The following is a 22332-nucleotide window of genomic DNA, read 5'->3' on the forward strand; positions in this document are numbered from 1 at the left end:
GTAGTATTCAAATGTTTGATTAAATGAAAATTCCATCATTTAATGGCAAGATGTAAAAGTGAGTGACGGTTACATAACAGTCATAATCATACTGTCTTATATAACATTTCACGTACAGTACAAATCGTCATTCTATTCATCTTTTTATTTTTATTTATTTTGAATAGGATTTCAATATTCCGAGTCTAAGGTGCTAAAAATAAAATTAAGCCTTAAATCAGTTGACTGAAAACATAAAAAAGTTAATCAAGGTAAAATTGCTAAGCGTAGATTATGCGATCAATTCAGAAGTTTTAATTATTTCATTCACGTACGTTACGAATATTTGAAGATTCATTGAAAAGAACAGCAGTTATTGCAATTTGAATAAATCGACACTTGTCTGGTTTGTCTATTCAGGTCCGCGTTCAGGTTTTTAGTAAAACCCTTACGAACTTCCTTTTCCGGCTGTAGAAAGCCCTAAAACCGAAGCTATCTGAAAACTAGGAAAATAAATCCTAGATATCCCTAAAAATGGTGAGAATTGAAACATGGCAGTATCACAAATTACAAATTAAACGTCCGTTCTTTCATTTTTTAGGCGCACATCAACCCGATGATAGTAAAATCTTATGATATTTTCAGATTCTAAACGAACGTTCGCCTACACTCTACAAAATGCACGTGTACGTTAAACATGTTTATGTTGTGAAGCAGTTACACAAACAATTAATGGTCCGGTACCAGTTTCTTTATAGATTTGTCCGATATGCTTAGATATTTTTCAACACATTCCAAAACTCGTTTTGAACCGATCCCGTTAAAAAGGGGGATACCAAGTCAGAGACGACACGTTCAAAAGGGGGATACCAAGTTCAAGATGACATTCATTAATATAACATTCAATATAACATAACAAGTGCAGAAAATCGTATACAAAACATGACTGGTAAAGTGTTTAGTTTAGCTGCGGAACCGTAGCTCTTAGGTCCTTGTGTTATTTTTTTACTATAATTTTGCGGACCATATAGAGCTATTAAAGGATTTTCCCCTATTTTAAAACGTTCGGAATTGTGACCCAGGTTCAGATCACACTTATTTCCTAAATACTTATTGTTTGTAATCCATGCAAAGCTTGTCAATATAAATAGTTCTTTCAGTTAGACATTTTTCTAGTATGACATACCTATAATTATTCAAACATAAAATATATGTTTGAATATTCATTTCCTTAACACTATAATCCAATTATTCCCATTTGTATACATTCTCCGCTTATTTTGTTTGGCCATATTGAATCTGGTAGAGATGTTACGAAAAATAAGAAAAGGTTACTCTTGATAGGAAAACGTGTGTTTCAGGGCTCACGCTACCAGGCGACTTGGGTGAAGAAGTTGCCTTCCCGACCCTCACTTCGCTTTCCCCGACCCCTAAAAGCGAAAACAAGTCCATGACGATACTCGCTTTCAGTCGCTTCCGTCATCGGACATTTTCAATTTTTACCAAGTTGATGAAACATCAGTTTTTTATTGATAATTAAAGAAATTCAGACATAAACGATTCATTATCTTTAGAAAAGAGGTTGAAGCATTGTCTTCGCAGTGTGTGTAGCAGGTTATTTGATAAAAATACAACTTTTTATCACTTCGTCACGTGCATTTCTGCAAGTTCCAGTGCTTGTTACTCGAAAACGTACACCAACCTAAATTTCGGCGGCAAAATAAGTTTATTACTTCATTTAAACGTGATAAAAGTTGCCTCCAGTAAATTTTTAATCCATTTATTGCATATAAAACGTCATGTTCCTTTCCAAATAACTTGTCAAACATCATTTATTTTTGTAAATTTTCTTGCATTCGTCCGCCATTGACCGATTTCTAAACTACGGATCTGAACCGGAGCAGCTATGACCGAAATCCGTACTTTTACATAATTACTACGGACGCACGGATGGAACAGCTGACAGAAGAATATTGATCTCAAAGGGAAAAATTATGCATTCCACACGCATAAAGAGACTTTTGGTTACATCTACATGATCTAATTGATTGGTGTATATCATTCCCTATATTTTTTATGGATTGTTTCAAACTATTGATTAAAGTTGCTTAACTCTGAGACTATCATATTAATATCAATATATTATGGCCCAGCTTAATAACTTTTATATTTTTTTTATTAGAAACACTGAATTTCATACATAAGATAATTTTAAATTAAATTGTAATTGATACATAATAATTTCTTTACATTTTTAAATTTTTTATTTTTTTTTAGTACTAGATATTTAGTTGGTAGTTTTTCACAAGAACTTTAGTAAAACTTGAACAACTTTTAATTTCAAATGTAACTAATTGTAATTTTTTTACTTAGATATGAATTGAACAATATAAAAAGAACATTATTTACATATTGCCCTTTATACTATTGTAAAATCCAAACATTGCAGCGCACCGTGCGAATGAGCACTTCTCTTTCAAATCTCACCACTTCTCCCTATCAGTTTCAAAAAGAGAAGTCACTTCTCCCTATAATTCTGAAGTAGTGTGAGCCCTGGGCTCTCAGTCATAAAACTGTACTCAGTACTCCGAGTACAAAATAAATGCTTGAAACAAACAATCTAGTATTTTGATTGGTTGATTCTTGATTCTGAGTACAAAAATCGTGCTCGAAAGTTTTATGGCCGCAAGGCCTGGTGTTTGTTTGTTTACATTGACTTTAACTTTAATTTCATGACTTTTTGAATGAAACACCTTTTAATTTTAGTAAAATTCTATCGGAAATAATAATTCTTCCCAGCAATTTAAATATTTCGTATGAATTTATAATGTAAAGCCTTAAAACAACTCGCTTCGTAACAAGAAGATCGAGGGTATTTGAGTTATCTTTAATCGTTTTTTGTGACGTCACTACGAGATTCAATATGGCCGAACAAATAGTCGGAGAATGTATACGAATGGGAATAATTGGATAATAGTGTTAAGGAAATAAATATTCAAACATAAATAGGTACGTCATGTCCTAGAAAAATGTCTAACGAAACAAACTATTTATTTATTAATAATGAATGACCTTACAATAGCAACATTGAAAGGATATCAAAGAGAAATATGCAGTCAGGGGAGTTACTTGTACAAGTGATTTTTAAAATCACTTATTTGAGTGATTTTTTATTTTTGCTTAGAAACATAGCTATAGGTATAAAAACTTGAAAATTTGAACTTCCCCCAATTTGTAGCTCGTTGTAATTTTGTGAGATTGTTCCTAAACTACATGGTTTTCCAAAGATATGGTGGGAAACACTGTAAACATTGACAAAATAAAGGAATTTGCAAAAATTACTTGAAAATGACTAAAAATAGCCTTGAAATATTTATAGTCTGGGGATTTTATAAGATTTTTGCTGGTACTGTGAATATTTTTCCAATAAACTTCAACATTTAAACTACATTTTGACGTTGAAAAAAATATGTACTCTCGATAGAAATATAATTACTTGCGTGGTTTGAAAATTGGACCTTCTGAAGATTTTAAATCACTTCAATGAGTGATATTTTTATTCAGATACAAAAGATCATTTCAGCAAGTGATTTTTGGGAATGAAATTAACTTAAAGGGGAATAACTCCGGACGACTTAAAAAGTTTGAAACAAAATCATGTAAATCAGAATGTCAGAAATTTTTGGCACAATAATAAAAATATGAAATCATTGTGTGCCTTCTTGATTTATTATAATTTCATAATTTCTTCACACTGCAAACAAAAATATTAAATATTTATTTGATAAATTCAGACTTAATAAAGCAGATCTTTATGAACAAACTCCATAGCAACTTACATGCCAAGATAATGTTCTTTTATCAAAGATGGTAAACAAATAATTTACATGTTTTTCTGTGTATACTGTCCACATTCAACTTTCTATATATACTGGCAACTTGGTTCTGTTTGGTTAATACAGGATAAAAACAAATGTTTATTTATATTTTGTGAGATTGTTCATTTGTGTTTTGAATGTCTCAAATGACCATAGGTGGATCCAGGGGAGGGCCTGATTTGCAAATGATTTGTGGGAAAAATTTGGTTGATTATATAGGGGATCACTGACGCATGACTGGAGCCCCCCCCCCCCCCCTTTTATGAAAGTTCTGGATCCTCCACTGATGACTGTGCTGTGGCAACCTCTGGGGATGGGACCCCCCTTTTTGGCCAATCAATGCATTTGAATGGGGACATAGTTGGATCCCCAATTTAAAATGGCTAGATCCACCCCTGCTAGATACTCTAGTTGGTCTAATAGGAGGTACACTTCTTTGTTGTTGATGATCTTGTACATCAATGGGAGTCTGCATTTTTGTTTTAATTGATCTAACATCCTGATTTATGCATGTTATATCAAATTATTAAAAATCATTGTGCAGCAAGATCATTTGTACCATCACAGAAATCACTCTGTACAGTGATTTAAAATCATTTGTACAAGTGATTAACACTATTATTTATCCTGGTCTTATGGGTTTTCTTACTATTTTTAATGAATGTATTTTGACATCACAATTTCCATAGCAAAAGCATGCATTGTACGAATTCATAAGTAAGAAAACTGTTAATATATGATCTGACCATAACTATTACTGAAAATCACTGTGCAGTGATTTGAAATCAGCTGTACAAGTGATTTATATTAATTCATGTAAATCACTCAGTGCAATGATTTAAAATCATTTGTACAAGTGATTTATATTTTTTTTATGCAATGATTTGAAATAATTTATACAAGTGATTTTCATTATTATTTATACTGGTCTCATGCATGGGTTTTCCTAACTATAAAAAATGCATTGTGATGTCAAACTTTTATTGAAAAAGCATGCATAGCAGTACAAAAACATAGGATTTGACCATAATGAAGGTCTCATACTGTGCAATGATTAAACTATTATGATTACAAGTGATTTTTATTATTCTAAACCCTAGCTATAGCGTTGAATCTTGCTTTAAAAACTTGGAGGGGGGGTAAACTGTTTTACCTCTGTCTGTCCATCCGTCAGTCCGTCTGTTCCTCCATTCGTCTTTGCATCCGTTCATCCCACTTCAGGTTAAAGTTTTTGGTCAAGGTAGTTTTTGATGAAGCTGAAGTCTAATCAACTTAAAACTTAGTACACATGTTCCTTACCATTTATAGCACACAAGGTATTTATAGCCAATTGACCTTGTCAGTGATAATGGTGATATATACCAACAAATCCAAACACTTTTACAGTGATGATAATGACTTCTTCTTTCCCTGAATTCATAATGATGAATTTGGAAAACACATCACTGGGTACAATGTATACAAGTAGCTGACTTCTATAAATCCTAACACCAAATTTTGAAATCCTTGGCAAGTAGTTCCTGACAAAAATGCAATGCATTTATTCATGGTACAGACAGACGGATTAATGCACAGACCAGAAAACATAATGCCCCTCTAATATCGTAAGTGGGGCATAAAAAATATAGATTTGATCTGATTTCCTTCGTAAATGATCTTGTGCTGGACAGCAGGACCCCTTGCTGAACCAGATTACAACAAAAAAGTTATCTGAATTTGAATTTGTTGAAATAGTTATATTCTGACAAAAAGATTGAAATGATCTAGATCTGCAAAATTTGACAACCTGCAATGGAGTTGAATCAATGATTAGTCCTGGTCATTAAATAAAAAGATTAATATTCTGATATTGGATGTCTAACAAGGGAGGGGTTTCCAATCAGAAATCACTTCTTAACCAGTGTTCTATTGAAATCACTCTGAAGGAACAGTAAATTAAAGTCACTCGATTCATCCCCCCCTTTTTAGGTGACTGAAGTTTTGATCCATCAACAAACATGGCTACCAATTCATTAAAGAACATTTAAATGGTATTTTTAAGCCACTCATTATAAATATATATAGAAAAGCAAAAATAATCATTGAAGAAAGATTTAAGCAAAAAATAACAAGATTCAGCAGTCAAGAACCTCTTTTTTACCAAGATTCAATTATTGTAATCCACACATTTTGTTTCAGCCCTCTGAAATTATACGATTTACAAACATTTGAAATGATTGATAAATATAAAGTTATTTTTTTTAAATTTGAATTAAAAAAAATTTATATCTGTTTTTCACCATCTAGAAAGTAATTGAAAATACTGCTGGTATCAGAAATGAACACCAATTTTAATTCACTCTGTGCAGTGATTTTAAATCATTTGCTTAAGTGATTTTAAATCATTTGCACAAGTGATTTTAAATCATTTGCAAAAGTGATTTTAAATCATTTCCACAAGTGATTTACGTTCTAATTGAATGAAAAAACTCTGTGCTGTGATTTAAAATCATGTGTACCAGTGATATACATTATTTCAAAATGTATGTGATGAAAGACACCCTTTGAAGTGTTTTATTTTCATTTATAAGAGTGATCAATACTATGAATGATTATATTCCATATGATAAATTTACTTCACTAAGAAATTATAATGATGACCTGCAAAATCTTATTTATCACTGCTCAGGTCTTTAGTTTTCTACAAACATGACAAATGTATGTTAAAATGTTTGTGTTGGTTTTTGGTCAAAGCATTTGAAGTTTATTAATAATTATTGTTCTTACTGTTCCTTTTTATGCCCATTTGTAGTGTAGGGCCATTAAATTTCACCCTTGTCCATGCTGTCTGTTCGTCCAAAAATTGGTTTCTGTTCTCTGACTTAAATTTGCCTCAACCAAATGTTATCAACATATAGACAATGCTTATATTACCGCCAAACTCAGCAATAATTGTTTTTTTTATATTTTAAGTTTTGGTGGTTTGAAACCTCTGCTTTATGAAAAACATGTAATTCATGTACTACTGCTAATGCTATTTTTTGCTCAGAAAATAAATTTTACTCAGGGCTTACAAGTTAGTTTTTTTTATTTATTTTTACCTTTTTATACGACCGCAAATTTTGAAAAAATTTTCGTCGTATATTGCTATCACGTTGGCGTCGGCGTCGGCGTCGTCGTCGTCGTCGTCGTCCGGCGTCCGAATACTTTTAGTTTTCGCACTCTAACTTTAGTAAAAGTGAATGGAAATCTATGAAATTTTAACACAAGGTTTATGACCACAAAAGGAAGGTTGGTATTGATTTTGGGAGTTTTGGTCCCAACATTTTAGGAATTAGGGGCCAAAAAGGGCCCAAATAAGCATTTTCTTGGTTTTCGCACTATAACTTTAGTTTAAGTTAATAGAAATCTATGAAATTTTGACACAAGGTTTATGACCACAAAAGAACGGTTGGGATTGATTTTGGGAGTTTTGGTCTCAACAGTTTAGGAATTAGGGGCCAAAAAAGGGTCCAAATAAGCATTATTCTTGGTTTTCGCACAATAACATTAGTTAAAGTAAATAGAAATCAATGAAATTTAAACACAATGTTAATGACTACAAAAGGAAGGTTGGTATTGATTTGGGAGTTTAGGTCCCAACAGTTTAGGAATTAGGGGCCAAAAAGGGACCCAAATAAGCATTTTTCTTGGTTTTCGCACCATAACGTTAGTATAAGTAAATAGAAATCTATGAAATTTAAACACAAGGTTTATGACCATAAAAGAAAGGCTGGGTTTGATTTTGGGAGTTTTGGTCCCAACATAATAAGGGGCCCAAAGGGTCCAAAATTAAACTTTTGTTTGATTTCATCAAAATTGAATAATTGGGGTTCTTTGATATGATGAATCTAACTGTCATGACTGTGTATGTAGATTCTTAACTTTTGGTCCCGTTTTCAAATTGGTCTACATTAAGGTCCAAAGGGTCCAAAATTAAACTTAGTTTGATTTTGACAAAAAATGAATCAGTTAGGTTCTTTGATATGCTGAATCTAAAAATGTACTTAGATTCTTGATTATTGGCCCAGTTTTCAAGTTGGTCCAAATCGGGGTCCAAAATTAAACTTTGTTTGATTTCATCAAAAATTGAATAAATGGGGTTCTTTGATATACCAAATCTAACTGTGTATGTAGATTCTTCATTTTTGGTCCTGTTTTCAAATTGGTCTACACTAAAGTCCAAAGGGTCCAAAATTAAACTTAGTCTGATTTTAACAAAAATTGAAATCTTGAAGTTCTTTGATATGCTGAATCCAAAAATGTACTTAGATTTTTTATTATGGGCCCAGTTTTCAAGTTGGTTCAAATCAGGATCTAAAATTATTATATTAAGTATTGTGCAATAGCAAGTCTTTTCAATTGCACAGTATTGCGCAATGGCAAGAAATATCTAATTGCACAATATTGTGAAATATCAATTTTTTTTTTAATTAGAGTTATCTTTCTTTGTCCAGAATAGTAAGCAAGAAATATCTAATTGCAAAATATTGTGCAATAGCAAGATTTTTTTTTAATTGGAGTTATCTTTCTTTGTCCAGAATCAACTTAAATCTTTGTTATATACAATATACAATGTATATTCACTTTTTACTACCAACTGATAAATTAAAATAATCTTTACCATTCAGTGATAACAAGCAGTTTTTTTACATCTTAATATTTTATGATGTATTTAAATGAGTAGTTATTGTTGCAAACTCCATTAGAAATTTTAATTGAGATTAGTTTTGGAATAAGGGAAAGGGGGATGTGATTAAAAAAATTGGGTTCAATTTTTCTCATTTGAAATTTCATAAATAAAAAAGAAAATTTCTTCAACATTTTTTTGAGAGGATTAATATTCAACAGCATAGTGAATTGCTCTAAGAGAAACAAAAATTTTAAGTTCATTAGAACACATTCATTCTGTGTCAGAAACCTATGCTGTGTCAACTATTTAATCACAATCCAAATTTAGAGCTGAATCCAGCTTGAATGTTGTGTCCATACTTGCCCTAACCGTTCAGGGTTCAACCTCTGCGGTCGTATAAAGCTACGCCCTGCGGAGCATCTGGTTTATAGTTATTTTAATGTCAAGAAGACCCCTGTTGTGATGTTGTCCTCTGAAAGAGAGGGATAATCCTGGTTTCTTATTAAAGATTTTCCAAACAATAATAATCACTTGAATGAGTGATTTTAAAAAATATTTCTAATCACTGGTAGAAGTGATTTTTAAAAAGTAATGAAAGGGAATTAACTCTTATTATGTTGAAAATATCACTTGAGAAAGTGATTTTAAAAATCACTTGTACAAGTAACTCCCCTGACTGATATGTAGTATTGAATTTTTAATATTTTGTGTGATTTCAGGGGTTTGTGAAAGTAGTGAAGAATAAGGCATACTTTAAAAGGTTTCAAGTAAAGTATAGGAGGAGGCAAGGTAAGATTAACAGCTAGAAGAAAAGGTTTGATAGTGGAAGTAAACAGAATTGTCTATCTGAGATCTAGAAAAAGAAAGAGTTGTAACTTTATGCATGGCCTCTGGCATAAAACTTTCTCTTTTCTTTATTTTATTTCTCAAATAGATTTTCTAATTTCTGATGTCAGCTGTTCAAAGTTGATTTCATAAATAAGGCATGTTCCCTTGACTTTGGACAATTTATTATTGATTCTTTTCCTAAATAAAAATTGCAATTTAACTAAATTTCAAACTTTGATTTTAATATGCTTCAGTCATGTCAGTGATGGATACATTTAGTTTTAGGTCCTGGTGAAGTCGTCAATAAGTAAATTTCCATAAATTCTAGATTTTTGTTTGTTAAATTCAATGCCATCACTTTATGAAAAAATTCAATCAGATATAAACTGAGGGCTTCACCAAAAAGTCTTTTATTCCATCTCTTCCTCTTCTGCAATTAAGGAGAAATTGTATCTCCCTAGAATTTGTAGTATAATGCATAGAAATCTTATATAGGTATGTAATATGTTGGTATGTATATAATAACTCTCTGTTTGTCTTTTTAGAGGGTAGGACAGATTACTATGCCAGGAAACGCCTTATTATTCAAGAAAAAAACAAATACAACACTCCAAAGTACAGAATGATTGTTCGATTTACCAACAAGGATATCATCTGTCAGGTAAGACAGAATTAGTTATTCAGATTTTATGGAGTTTTATATCCAATTTTCAGCTGATATGTTTCAGGTTTGTGAATCAGTCAGTTAGAGGGGAACCACATGTGATAGGTAAAACAAAAATTCATGTGTGGTTATATCAAGCATTGGCATATCTCAATTCTGCAGAAAAGTATTTGATCCTCCACATGTAATTTATTAAGCATTGGCATATCTCAATTCTGCAGAAAAGTTTTGATCCTCCACATGTAATTTATTAAGCATTGGCATATCTCAATTCTGCAGAAAAGTATTTGATCCTCTACATGTAATTTATTAAGCATTGGCATATCTCAATTCTGCAGAAAAGTATTTGATCCTCCACATGTAATTAATTAAGCATTGGCATATCTCAATTCTGGAGAAAAATATTTGATCCTCCACATGTAATTCTTTCATTGAATTTGAATGTTTTGTATTACTTGCACTATTTTTTTTGTATTGTCCAAATGTTTTAACTTTTTTTGGTGACACTTTATTTAAAATAATTAGTAAACATTTGAAAACTTTTTTTTTATCCTTTTTATACGACCGCAAATTTTGAAAAAATTTTCGTCGTATATTGCTATCACGTTGGCGTCGGCGTCCGGCGTCGGCGTCCGAATACTTTTAGTTTTCGCACTCTAACTTTAGTAAAAGTGAATGGAAATCTATGAAATTTTAACACAAGGTTTATGACCACAAAAGGAAGGTTGGTATTGATTTTGGGAGTTTTGGTCCCAACATTTTAGGAATTAGGGGCCAAAAAGGGCCCAAATAAGCATTTTCTTGGTTTTCGCACTATAACTTTAGTTTAAGTTAATAGAAATCTATGAAATTTTGACACAAGGTTTATGACCACAAAAGAACGGTTGGGATTGATTTTGGGAGTTTTGGTCTCAACAGTTTAGGAATTAGGGGCCAAAAAAGGGCCCAAATAAGCATTATTCTTGGTTTTCGCACAATAACATTAATAGAAATCAATGAAATTTAAACACAATGTTAATGACTACAAAAGGAAGGTTGGTATTGATTTTGGGAGTTTAGGTCCCAACAGTTCAGGAATTAGGGGCCAAAAAGGGACCCAAATAAGCATTTTTCTTGGTTTTCGCACCATAACGTTAGTATAAGTAAATAGAAATCTATGAAATTTAAACACAAGGTTTATGACCATAAAAGAAAGGTTGGGTTTGATTTTGGGAGTTTTGGTCCCAACATAATAAGGGGCCCAAAGGGTCCAAAATTAAACTTTTGTTTGATTTCATCAAAATTGAATAATTGGGGTTCTTTGATATGCTGAATCTAACTGTCATGACTGTGTATGTAGATTCTTAACTTTTGGTCCCGTTTTCAAATTGGTCTACATTAAGGTCCAAAGGGTCCAAAATTAAACTTAGTTTGATTTTGACAAAAAATGAATCAGTTAGGTTCTTTGATATGCTGAATCTAAAAATGTACTTAGATTCTTGATTATTGGCCCAGTTTTCAAGTTGGTCCAAATCGGGGTCCAAAATTAAACTTTGTTTGATTTCATCAAAAATTGAATAAATGGGGTTCTTTGATATACCAAATCTAACTGTGTATGTAGATTCTTCATTTTTGGTCCTGTTTTCAAATTGGTCTACACTAAAGTCCAAAGGGTCCAAAATTAAACTTAGTCTGATTTTAACAAAAATTGAAATCTTGAAGTTCTTTGATATGCTGAATCCAAAAATGTACTTAGATTCTTTATTATGGGCCTAGTTTTCAAGTTGGTCCAAATCAGGATCTAAAATTATTATATTAAGTATTGTGCAATAGCAAGTCTTTTCAATTGCACAGTATTGCGCAATGGCAAGAAATATCTAATTGCACAATATTGTGAAATATCAAAAAAAAATTTAATTAGAGTTATCTTTCTTTGTCCAGAATAGTAAGCAAGAAATATCTAATTGCAAAATATTGTGCAATAGCAAGATTTTTTTTTAATTGGAGTTATCTTTCTTTGTCCAGAATCAACTTAAATCTTTGTTATATACAATATACAATGTATATTCACTTTTTACTACCAACTGATAAATTAAAATAATCTTTACCATTCAGTGATAACAAGCAGTTTTTTTTTACATCTTAATATTTTATGATGTATTTAAATGAGTAGTTATTGTTGCAAACTCCATTAGAAATTTTAATTGAGATTAGTTTTGGAATAAGGGAAAGGGGGATGTGATTAAAAAAATTGGGTTCAATTTTTCTCATTTGAAATTTCATAAATAAAAAAGAAAATTTCTTCAAACATTTTTTTGAGAGGATTAATATTCAACAGCATAGTGAATTGCTCTAAGAGAAACAAAAATTTTAAGTTCATTAGAACACATTCATTCTGTGTCAGAAACCTATGCTGTGTCAACTATTTAATCACAATCCAAATTTAGAGCTGAATCCAGCTTGAATGTTGTGTCCATACTTGCCCTAACCGTTCAGGGTTCAACCTCTGCGGTCGTATAAAGCTACGCCCTGCGGAGCATCTGGTTCAATATGGAGGAAGTTGCATTGTGGCAAATATTTACATTGTCAGGTATTGTAAGTAGAGGTTTTCATAACCACTTGTCCTTGTTATTTTTCAGATAGCGTACGCAAGAATTGAGGGAGATTACATTATATGTGCAGCATATGCTCATGAGCTCCCCCGATATGGCGTCAAGGTTGGGTTGACTAACTATGCAGCAGCATATTGTACAGGACTCTTGCTGGCCAGAAGAGTAGGTAGAACTTAATCTCATGCTGGTCTTAATGACAACATTACATGTTATGCAGTGAATACACCCTTGTTCTATCAAATGATCAGATCTAAATGCAAGAGTCTTTAAGTTATATCATTGAGAGAAAAATATCAAGTATTTATATTTGTTGTATTATCTTATTGTGTATGAATGGTAGAGGTATGATATGTGTATATATTTAAATGTCCACTGCTAATTTAAATAAAAAAATCGGTTTTCCTCATTCAATATTTACGAAACTCGTACACAATGCTAAGAACTTAAAACTTGTGACAGAGTTTAAATGTTTGCAGTGAGTTATCTACCTATCAAGAGTTGTGCCCCTTAAACTTGGAAAATTGCAAAGCTTGAGCAGGGACATTCCTGTTCTCAGACAAAACTTCTTTAAATAAAGTTGATTCAGAACTCAAAATAACCAAAAAGAATTATTTGCTCTTACGCTGTGACTTGTCTGTTTTCTCCAATAAGTGATTGTGCTACAATTGGAAACAAGAAAACCAGCAATTAGATACTAGAAAAATGGGCAACACTTTTATTTACAGTAAAAAGTTTAAATAATTTTCTGATTTTGTCAAATAACATTACTGGCATTACCGCATTTGGATAGTTACTATGAAGACCATATGATTTAAACATGCTATTATTTTTATAACCAAATAATATTTTTGGTTCCCTGCCCACTTAACTTCTGGGAACCCTCTTAGCCAAGTGGAAAGTATTCTACAAAATATCCTCATTTGCTTTTAATTAAAACACCATCAAACTCTTGCCAGTAAATGACTAATTTGGAGTCAGTTATAAATTTAGATAAGTGATACATTATTATGTCAACATAAATTATTCTTTTCTGATAATAGGTTAAAGATTGTTTTGTTTCTTTTAGCTTTTGAAACAACTGAAGCTTGATGAAATCTATCAAGGTCAAACAAAAATCGATGGTGACGAGTTCAGCAATGAAGATGTTGATGGCCAGCCAGGTGCATTTAGGTGTTACTTAGATGTTGGTCTCTTCAGAACCACAACTGGAGCCCGAGTGTTTGGAGCCATGAAGGGAGCTGTTGATGGTGGTCTTGACATCCCTCACAGGTAGGTTCAAATCTCTCAACGTCATTTTTAAAAGAGTCTCCATTTTAAAGTTGACTTGTTACACAGATGAGTATATCTGTGTCAACAGTTTATACCTTGATTGATATCAATGCCTTTAGTTACAAAAGCAAAGGATTTAAAAATACATCTGGTTGGCACAAATTATCTTTAGATACCCTGATGTATAAAGATACCAGAGTGAGAGGTACTGCCTTGCAACTTAGTTCCAAGAAAAAATTCAAGTTAGATTCCAAATTTGGTCATGAAAATTAATTTCTTCTTTTTCCAATACTTATTACCATGAAACTCAGATCAAGTATAATTTGGGTAGCCTAACTTTTACCGTTCTTCTGTTATGTCCCTTTCTAACTTTAAGTGATATGCAAGTGGGGGCATCACATCATATATGTCCCATGGACGCATTCCCCATTTGTTTTAATTTGGCATAATCAAGTATTTTATTTGAATTCATGGCTTCATCCTGCGCTTCATAGCTGAAATCATTTTCACACTCCTCATCTCCATACACAATGTTTATTAAATTATTGATTGTTTCTTCTTGGATGCTATCTTCAGTTTCAAGTTCTACAAGTGGTAAAAGTGTTCATAAGGTAAAGTTCTATCAGCCCTGAAATTTTCAGATGAATTATTAATATACATTCTACAATGAAATTGGACACTTAAACTCTTAAACAAAAGATAAATGCCAAAAAATCAAGGTGAGCAATTTAGGCTCTTCAGAGCCTCTTGTTTCATTACTGATTACAACTGTTGCAGTCTTTTATATGCTCTACTCCACCCAAGCTGTTTAGTGTAGATATCTTGGACTAAAACAGAGCTAAATAAATAACATCTTTCCTTTTCCGTGGAAATCTTATGATTATCATGGCAGATAAGATGTAACAGTATTTATATTGGTATAGCCACTAAATTCTTCCAATTATTTTTATTTAAAGACCTGTAAAAAAGGTGCTAACGAAAAGAAAAAAAAACAGTCTAAAAGCCTTGTATGGAAATTTAAAATTAAAAAATCTTAGAATAGGAAAGATCTTCCAATCAAATATAAAAAGGTACAGACTATCCTTATTCAAGAACTCGTTTATTAGATGTCGGAGTCGGAAAACCAAATGAATAAGGGATGACATCAAAAGATCGATTTAGGATAAAAAACTTAAATCAAATAGTTTAGTGGTGGGGGGGGGGGGGGGGGGGGTCAACATTGCTGCAAGTTTTGTTAATCTAAAATGAATTTTTCATATATCCCTATTGGTCAACCAATTTTTCCCAAATTAAGTTAAGAGGGGGGTGTTGGGGTCAGTGAAAAAACTATGTGAATTAAGTTTTTTATCCTACATTGAACTTTTGATGTCGTCCCTAAGGATGCTCTATCAGTGAAAAATGTAGTTTTTAGCTCACTTGGCCTAAAAGGCGCTATTCTCATCACTTGGCATCCGTCGTGGTTTTTACAAAAATCTTCTTTTGGCAATTTTAAGTAAATGTTGGTGTTTTTATACGACCGCAAAAATTTTTAAAAATTTGGTCGTATATTGGTATCACATTGGCGGCGGCGTTCAAAGACTTTTGGTTTTTGCACTATAACTTTAGTATAAGTGAATAGAAATCTATGAAATTTAAACACAAGGTTTATGTCCATAAAAGGAAGGTTGGGATTGATTTTAGAAGTTTTGGTTCCAACAGTTTGGGAATTAGGGGCCTAAAAGGGCCCAAATAAGCTTCTTTTTTTTTTTGGTTTTCGCACTATAACTTTAATTTAAGTAAATAGAAATCTATGAAATTTTGTCACAAGGTTTATGACCACTTAAGGGAGGTTGGGATTGGTTTTGGGAGTTTAGGTCGCAACAGTTTAGGAATTAGTGGCCAAAAAAGGGCCCAAATGAGCATTATTCTTGGTTTCAGCACAATAACTTTAGTAGAAGTAAATAGAAATCAATGAAATTTAAACACAAGGTTTATGAACACAAAAGGAAGGTTGGGATTGATTTTGGGATTTGAGGTCCCAACAGTTTAGGGGTCTAATGTAGATTCTTAATTTTAGTCTCATTTTAAAATTGGTCCAAAGGGCCCAAAATTAAACTAAGTTTGATTTTAACGAAAATTGAATTCTTGGGCTTTTTTGATATGCTGAATCTAAATATGTACTTAGATTTTTGATTATGGGCCCAGTTTTCAAGTTGGTTTAAATCAGGATCCAAAATTATTATATTAAGTATTGTGCAATAGCAAGAAATTTTCAATTGCACAGTATTCAGCAATAGCAAGAAATCTTCAATTGCACAGTATTGTGCCATAGCAAGAAATTTTCAATTGCACAGTATTGCGCAATAGCAAGAAATCTTCAATTGCACAGTATTGTGCAATAGCAAATATTTTCAATTGCACAGTATTGCGCAATAGCAAGAAATATCTAATTGCACAATATTGTCCAATAGCAAGAAATTTTCAATTGATTGGAGTTATCTCTCTTTGTCCAGAAAAGTAGTTGAATCAACTTAAATCATTGTTTTATACAATATACAATGTATATTCACTTTTAGCAGGGTTCGACACTAACGGTAGTCCGGTGGTCCGGTGCCCCCCTAAAATCTAGGAGGACTACCAAAACATGGTTAATCAGTAGTCCTGTGGACCACCTGGAAATTTGTATATGGTCTGGCTATTTCAATGCTAAAAATTGGCATAAAAGTCCTCTCAATTATGTTTACATTATTCAAAGACAGTGATGGCATTTGGAAGAACGTAAATTTTATATTGTTATTATGAAAGCACTTTTGAGATCCAGATTTCTGATCAGAATCTTCAAAGTGTTTGTAACACATGATGATGGGATTTTCAATGTAAAGGAAGTACACCACTAATTCATGGTCCCATTACTTTCTATGTTAAATTCCTCCATTTCAACCAGGCACACCTCTTTCATTTTAAGTTCAAATAAAGTCGCAATCATTGCACGTCAAAGCAACACTTTATGGCGTCTTCTACTGAAAAAATCAACATACCTTACATGGCATATAAGAAAGAACTGGTTCCCAGAACTTCGGATGTACCAAAACAGGTACTTCAGATCTGACAAACAGACCAAATGTACCCTCTTTTCAAAATTTGCTGCAGTTTTTTAAATATTTAAAATTAAAAGTCCAAAAGTGTTCTACAATGATCACCAGTCCTTCAGCTTTCATTTGATGTCAAAACTACCTAAATATCCTACATATTTTGAAAGTTACACTCATGCGTAGGAACTATTTTGCGTTAAATATGTACTACTTTCTGGTATGTGCTTTCTGGCCGGGCCCGAATTAGTGGTGTTACACCTAAAATGAAAATGTCTTGATAACCAAAATGTGAAGAAACTGCAGAATAGACAGCAAAGGTCAGCAATAAAAAGTAGGTGTCAGAGATAAAAAAAAAAAAATACTACCCAAATTTGGATAAACAAATTATTACCCCCAAAAAAAGAAACAGGAAGAGTTAGTTTGAAAAAAAAAGCCAACAATATTTTTGGTGGCTTTCTTATTAAAAAAACCCATATGCATGTCATTCAAAATGGTATTAAAGGCATTTTGTTTTAGCAACATATCCACTGAATTGCTTTCAACAGTGATGATGAAGTTGACCTCTAGTTCACAAACAAAGACATTGTATCACTACAAGAAAAATCTTATAAACTGTTTGAAGAATTAATGAAAACTTTCGACTTATTTTTATCCTTTTTTTCTAAATAATCCTGGAATAAAAGGTCAAATAACTCCACCTAACAAGGCCTTAGAAACTGTCTCATATTGCAGATTTTGCATTTCATTTTTCAAAATTTTCTGATGGTAAAAGTTCAGGAGTAATAAAATTTATTCACTGAATGTCAACATTAATTTATCTGAAAAAAAACAAAATATTTTCAAAACTCAAATGAACATTTGTGTGCTTTTGAGGTGCTCAGATGGCAGGAAATTGCATCTTATTTCGAAAAATTTTCTTGGGGGGGGCATGCCCCCCAAACCCCCCTAGCTAGTTCGGGCCGCGTTGCGGCCCTCACCAGTGATAGAGGTGGACTACCAGGACTACCCAAATTTTTTCCTTGGTAGTCCTGTGGACTACTTCACCTCTAATGTTAGTGTCAAACCCTGTTTTACTACCAACTGATAAATTAAAACAATCTTGACCATTCAGTGATAACAAACACCTTTTGTTACATTTTAATATTTTATAATGTATTTAAATGAGTAGTTATTGTTGCAAACTCTATTAGAAATTTGAATTGAGATCAGTTTTGAAAAAAAGGAAAGGGGGATGTGAAAAAGGGGGGGGGGGGGGGGGGTAAATTATTCTCATTTCAGATTTCATAAATAAAAAGAAAATTTCTTCAAACATTTTTTTGAGAGGATTAATATTCAATAGCATGGTGAATTGCTCAAAGGCAAAAAAAATATTTCAAGTTCATTAGACCACATTCATTCTGTGTCCAAAACCTATGCTGTGTCAACTATTTAATCACAATCCAAATTTAGAGCTGATTCCAGCTTGAATGTTGTGTCCATACTTGCCCCAACCGTTCAGGGTTCAACCTCTGCGGTGGTATAAAGCTGCGCCCTGCGTAGCATCTGGTTATAGATAGAGATAAACTGTAAACAGTAAACAGCAATAATGTTCAGCAAAGTAAGATCTACAAATAAGTCAACATGACAAAAATGGTGAGGAGTTATTGCCCTTTACAGTCAATTTTTAACAATTTTGTAAATTTTTGTAAATTTAAACAAAATATTTTCCTCTGTAACTAATGGGCCAAGTTCATTATAGATAGAGATAATTGTAAGTAGCAAGAATGTTCAGTTAAGTAAGATCTACAAACACATCACCTGACACCATCACCAAAACAATCCATCTGTGTCTTTTGTTTAATATGTACATAGACCAAGGTGAGCGACTAGTTGTTGAAATTTTGAAAAAATGGTATAAAAATATATGAATTGGTGTGGACTACAAAATCCTCTTTTAATAACACATTTATTTTGAGTATCTTTGTGAACATCAAATGGACAAACAATCTGTTGTTAAAATTTGAACTGCACTCCTACTCTTCTATATCAATTTTAAAAGTTAATACATGCAACCTTATCTCATTTTGAAACCTTGTATGGTATGATTCTAGCAACAAGAGATTCCCTGGATATGATGGAAGTGAATTTAAGGCTGATGTCCATAAAGACCATATCTTTGGAAAGCATGTTTCAGACTACATGAAACAATTAGAGGAAGAAGATGATGATGCTTACAAGAGGCAGTTCTCTCAATTCATCAAGAATGGCATCAAACCAGATACAGTAAGTGGATATGTGGGAGATATCTTTTATCAATTGGATGTATTTAAATGAATTTTTAAAAGGCTTGTATACTGTCCAGAATCAATTTTAAGGGAGACTGCTATTTAGGTGTTCTTAATCTTCTTGACAATTGTTCCCTAAATCTCACTCAAAGGTTAGATCCTATACTGTTGAGCACAAACACAATGAGTTCATACTTCTGAAGAAGTGTTCTTTGTTGGATTAATGACCTTACAGGTACATGATAAGTGTTTGATTGCCATCAGTTGGTCATCTTGGATTTTAGATTATAATTCAAATACTGAATAGTGGACTGCAATCTTTCTTAGATATGGATACATTTGTATGTGTTGACATATAAAGAATATGTATTGTGATATTTCTCACAAATATAACTGTAAAGCAGAGTATCACTTTTCACATAAGTGATTTAGATGGTTATTGAAATTTTAAACAAATAATTGAGATTATGAGATTCTCACTTTATTAAGTTAATACTAGTCAAGTTCAGGAGAGAATAAGAAGGTAAACTGATTTTTCAAGATATTTATTTTATGAAATTTTTATTGAAATGCTTATAAATACTATTTCATATTTGTGAAATTAATATAAAGCATATGAAGTAAAATTTCACAAACCCTTGTACAATTGTGAATTTCATGGATGCTGTAATAATGCCATCATGCAATGAATCTATCAGCTTTACATTTCTCTTTTTGGTTGAAGTAGTTTTTGATGAAGTTCAGTCGAATCCACTTGAAATTTATAAGTTCACATGTTCCCTATGATATGATCTTTCTAATTTGAATTATAGTTTTGACTCCAATTTCATTTATAAAATGATACTGGGATTGGGACATCCATGTACTATGAACACATTCTTGTTTTATAAAGTAAGGAGGAGTAAAAAAAAAATATTTGTTCTCTTATCTTTCGGTTGAGACTTTGTACCGTATTGATCTTTGATTTACTAGGTAATGAATGGGCACATAAAGCTTTGTGATTAAACAGCAGAACTTGTGTTGGTTATCTTCTTAAATATTAAAGTTTATTATGTTTCTATAACAGGTAGAGACTATGTACAAGAAAGGTCATGCTGCAATAAGATCCAATCCTGAGGCTAAAGCTAAAGTATCTAAAGAGGTTCCAAAGAAGAGGTAAGTCCTAACATGGCCAATAAGAATACATACAGTACTTAACTCTAACCATTGTTAATGACAAGCTGGTTTATAGCAACACAGACTTTCATTGAGAATTACCTCATCAAATATCACCACAACACAAACAATACAAACACAAATTGAGTGTCGATAGAAATTTATTCCTCAAGAACCATTTGGTTTGTTTCACTGTAAATTAACTATGATGATTCTGGTATAATGCAAATATGACACTGAAAGGATTATAAAGTGTGAAGTTATAAAGATAACTATTTGAACAATAGCCTAAGCCAAACCCAAATGCATATAAATATCACAAAATATTTCCCATTTGTCCAAATATTATTGATGCAATACATTATTATTATATTATTTCAGATGGAATCGATCAAAGATGGCAAGCCTACAGAGGAAAGACAGAGTTAAGCAGAAAAAGGCGGCATTCTTGAAGAAAATACAAGAGGATGAATAAAGACTGTGCTAAATAAAACAATCTGTCCTACCTAATTTATTTTTACTTATTTTATATATTTGTTCAATTGCTGACAAAATGGTGTTGTAGTGGTGTAAGTAGTTCATCTATACCAATCATTAACTTTTCAACACTAAGATTGTCAGCTCAATTCCTACTTGTTCGTGGCAGTTGCATCTGACTCTAGATCTTGATTGGCTGGGATTGCCAGTTTTCCTGGTGTATGTTGCGTTTATTATTTTAAGGAACTCCAGCTTTTTAGCTCACCTGGCCTCTGAAACTACTGGGCCAAATTTAACCAAACTTGGCCACAATCATCATTGGGGTATCTAGTTTTAAAAATGTGTCTGTTGACCCGGCCAACCAACCAAGATGGCCACCATGGCTAAAAATAGAACATTGGGGTAAAATGCAGTTTTTATACGACCGCAAATTTTGAAAAAATTTTCGTCGTATATTGCTATCACGTTGGCGTCTGCGTCTGCGTCGTCGTCCGGCGTCCGAATACTTTTAGTTTTCGCACTCTAACTTTAGTAAAAGTGAATAGAAATCTATGAAATTTTAACATAAGGTTTATGACCATAAAAGGAAGGTTGGTATTGATTTTGGGAGTTTTGGTCCCAACATTTTAGGAATATGGGGCCAAAAAGGGCCCAAATAAGCATTTTCTTGGTTTTCGCACCATAACTTTAGTTTTAGTTAATAGAAATCTATGAAATTTTGACACAAGGTTTATGACCACAAAAGAAAGATTGGGATTGATTTTGGGAGTTTTGGTTTCAATAGTTTAGGAATAAGGGGCCAATAAAGGGCCCAAATAAGCATTTTTCTTGGTTTTTGCACAATAACCTTAGGTTAAGTAAATGGAAATCTATGAAATTTAAACACAATGTTTATGACCACAAAAGGAAGGTTGGTATTTATTTTGGGAGTTTAGGACCCAACAGATTAGGAATTAGGGGCCAAAAAGGGACCCAAATAAGCATTTTTCTTGGTTTTCGCACTATAATGTTAGTATAAGTAAATACAAATCTATGAAATTTAAACACAAGGCTTATGACCATAAAAGGAAGGTTGGTATTGATTTTGGGAGTTTTGGTCCCAACAGTTTAGGAAAAAGGGGCCCAAAGGGTCCAAAATTAAACTTTGTTTGATTTCATCAAAATTGAATAATTGGGGTTCTTTGATATGCCGAATCTAACTGTATATGTAGATTCTCAACTTTTGGTCCAGTTTTCAAATTGGTCTACATTAAGGTCCAAAGGGTCCAAAATTAAACTTAGTTTGATTTTGACAAAAAATGAATCGGTTGGGTTCTTTGATATGTTGAATCTAAAAATGTACTTAGATTTTTGATTATTGAAGTTTTTTTGGTCCAGTTTTCAAATTGGTCTACATTAAGGTCCAAAGGGTCCAAAATTAAACTTTGTTTGATTTCATCAAAAATTGAATCCTTGGGGTTCTTTGATATGCTAAATCTAACTGTATGTATATTCTTCATTTTTGG

At 32.4% G+C, this 22332-nt stretch overlaps 1 protein-coding gene across 1 annotated transcript; it reads left to right on the forward strand.

Annotated features, from left to right (window-relative positions):
* The first annotated feature begins 377 nt into the window (after positions 1–377).
* On the forward strand, positions 378–20860 carry LOC139512946 (large ribosomal subunit protein uL18-like). The gene is made up of 8 exons (XM_071300932.1): positions 378–516; positions 9228–9297; positions 9882–9997; positions 12619–12753; positions 13658–13860; positions 19022–19193; positions 20262–20350; positions 20732–20860. Exons 1-8 carry the CDS (start codon positions 514–516, stop codon positions 20823–20825), a joined length of 882 nt encoding a protein of 293 aa, XP_071157033.1. The 5' UTR covers positions 378–513; the 3' UTR covers positions 20826–20860.
* Positions 20861–22332: the final 1472 nt, after the last annotated feature.

This window comes from Mytilus edulis, chromosome 2 (assembly GCF_963676685.1).
Source record: "Mytilus edulis chromosome 2, xbMytEdul2.2, whole genome shotgun sequence".
NCBI lineage: Eukaryota > Metazoa > Mollusca > Bivalvia > Mytilida > Mytilidae > Mytilus > Mytilus edulis.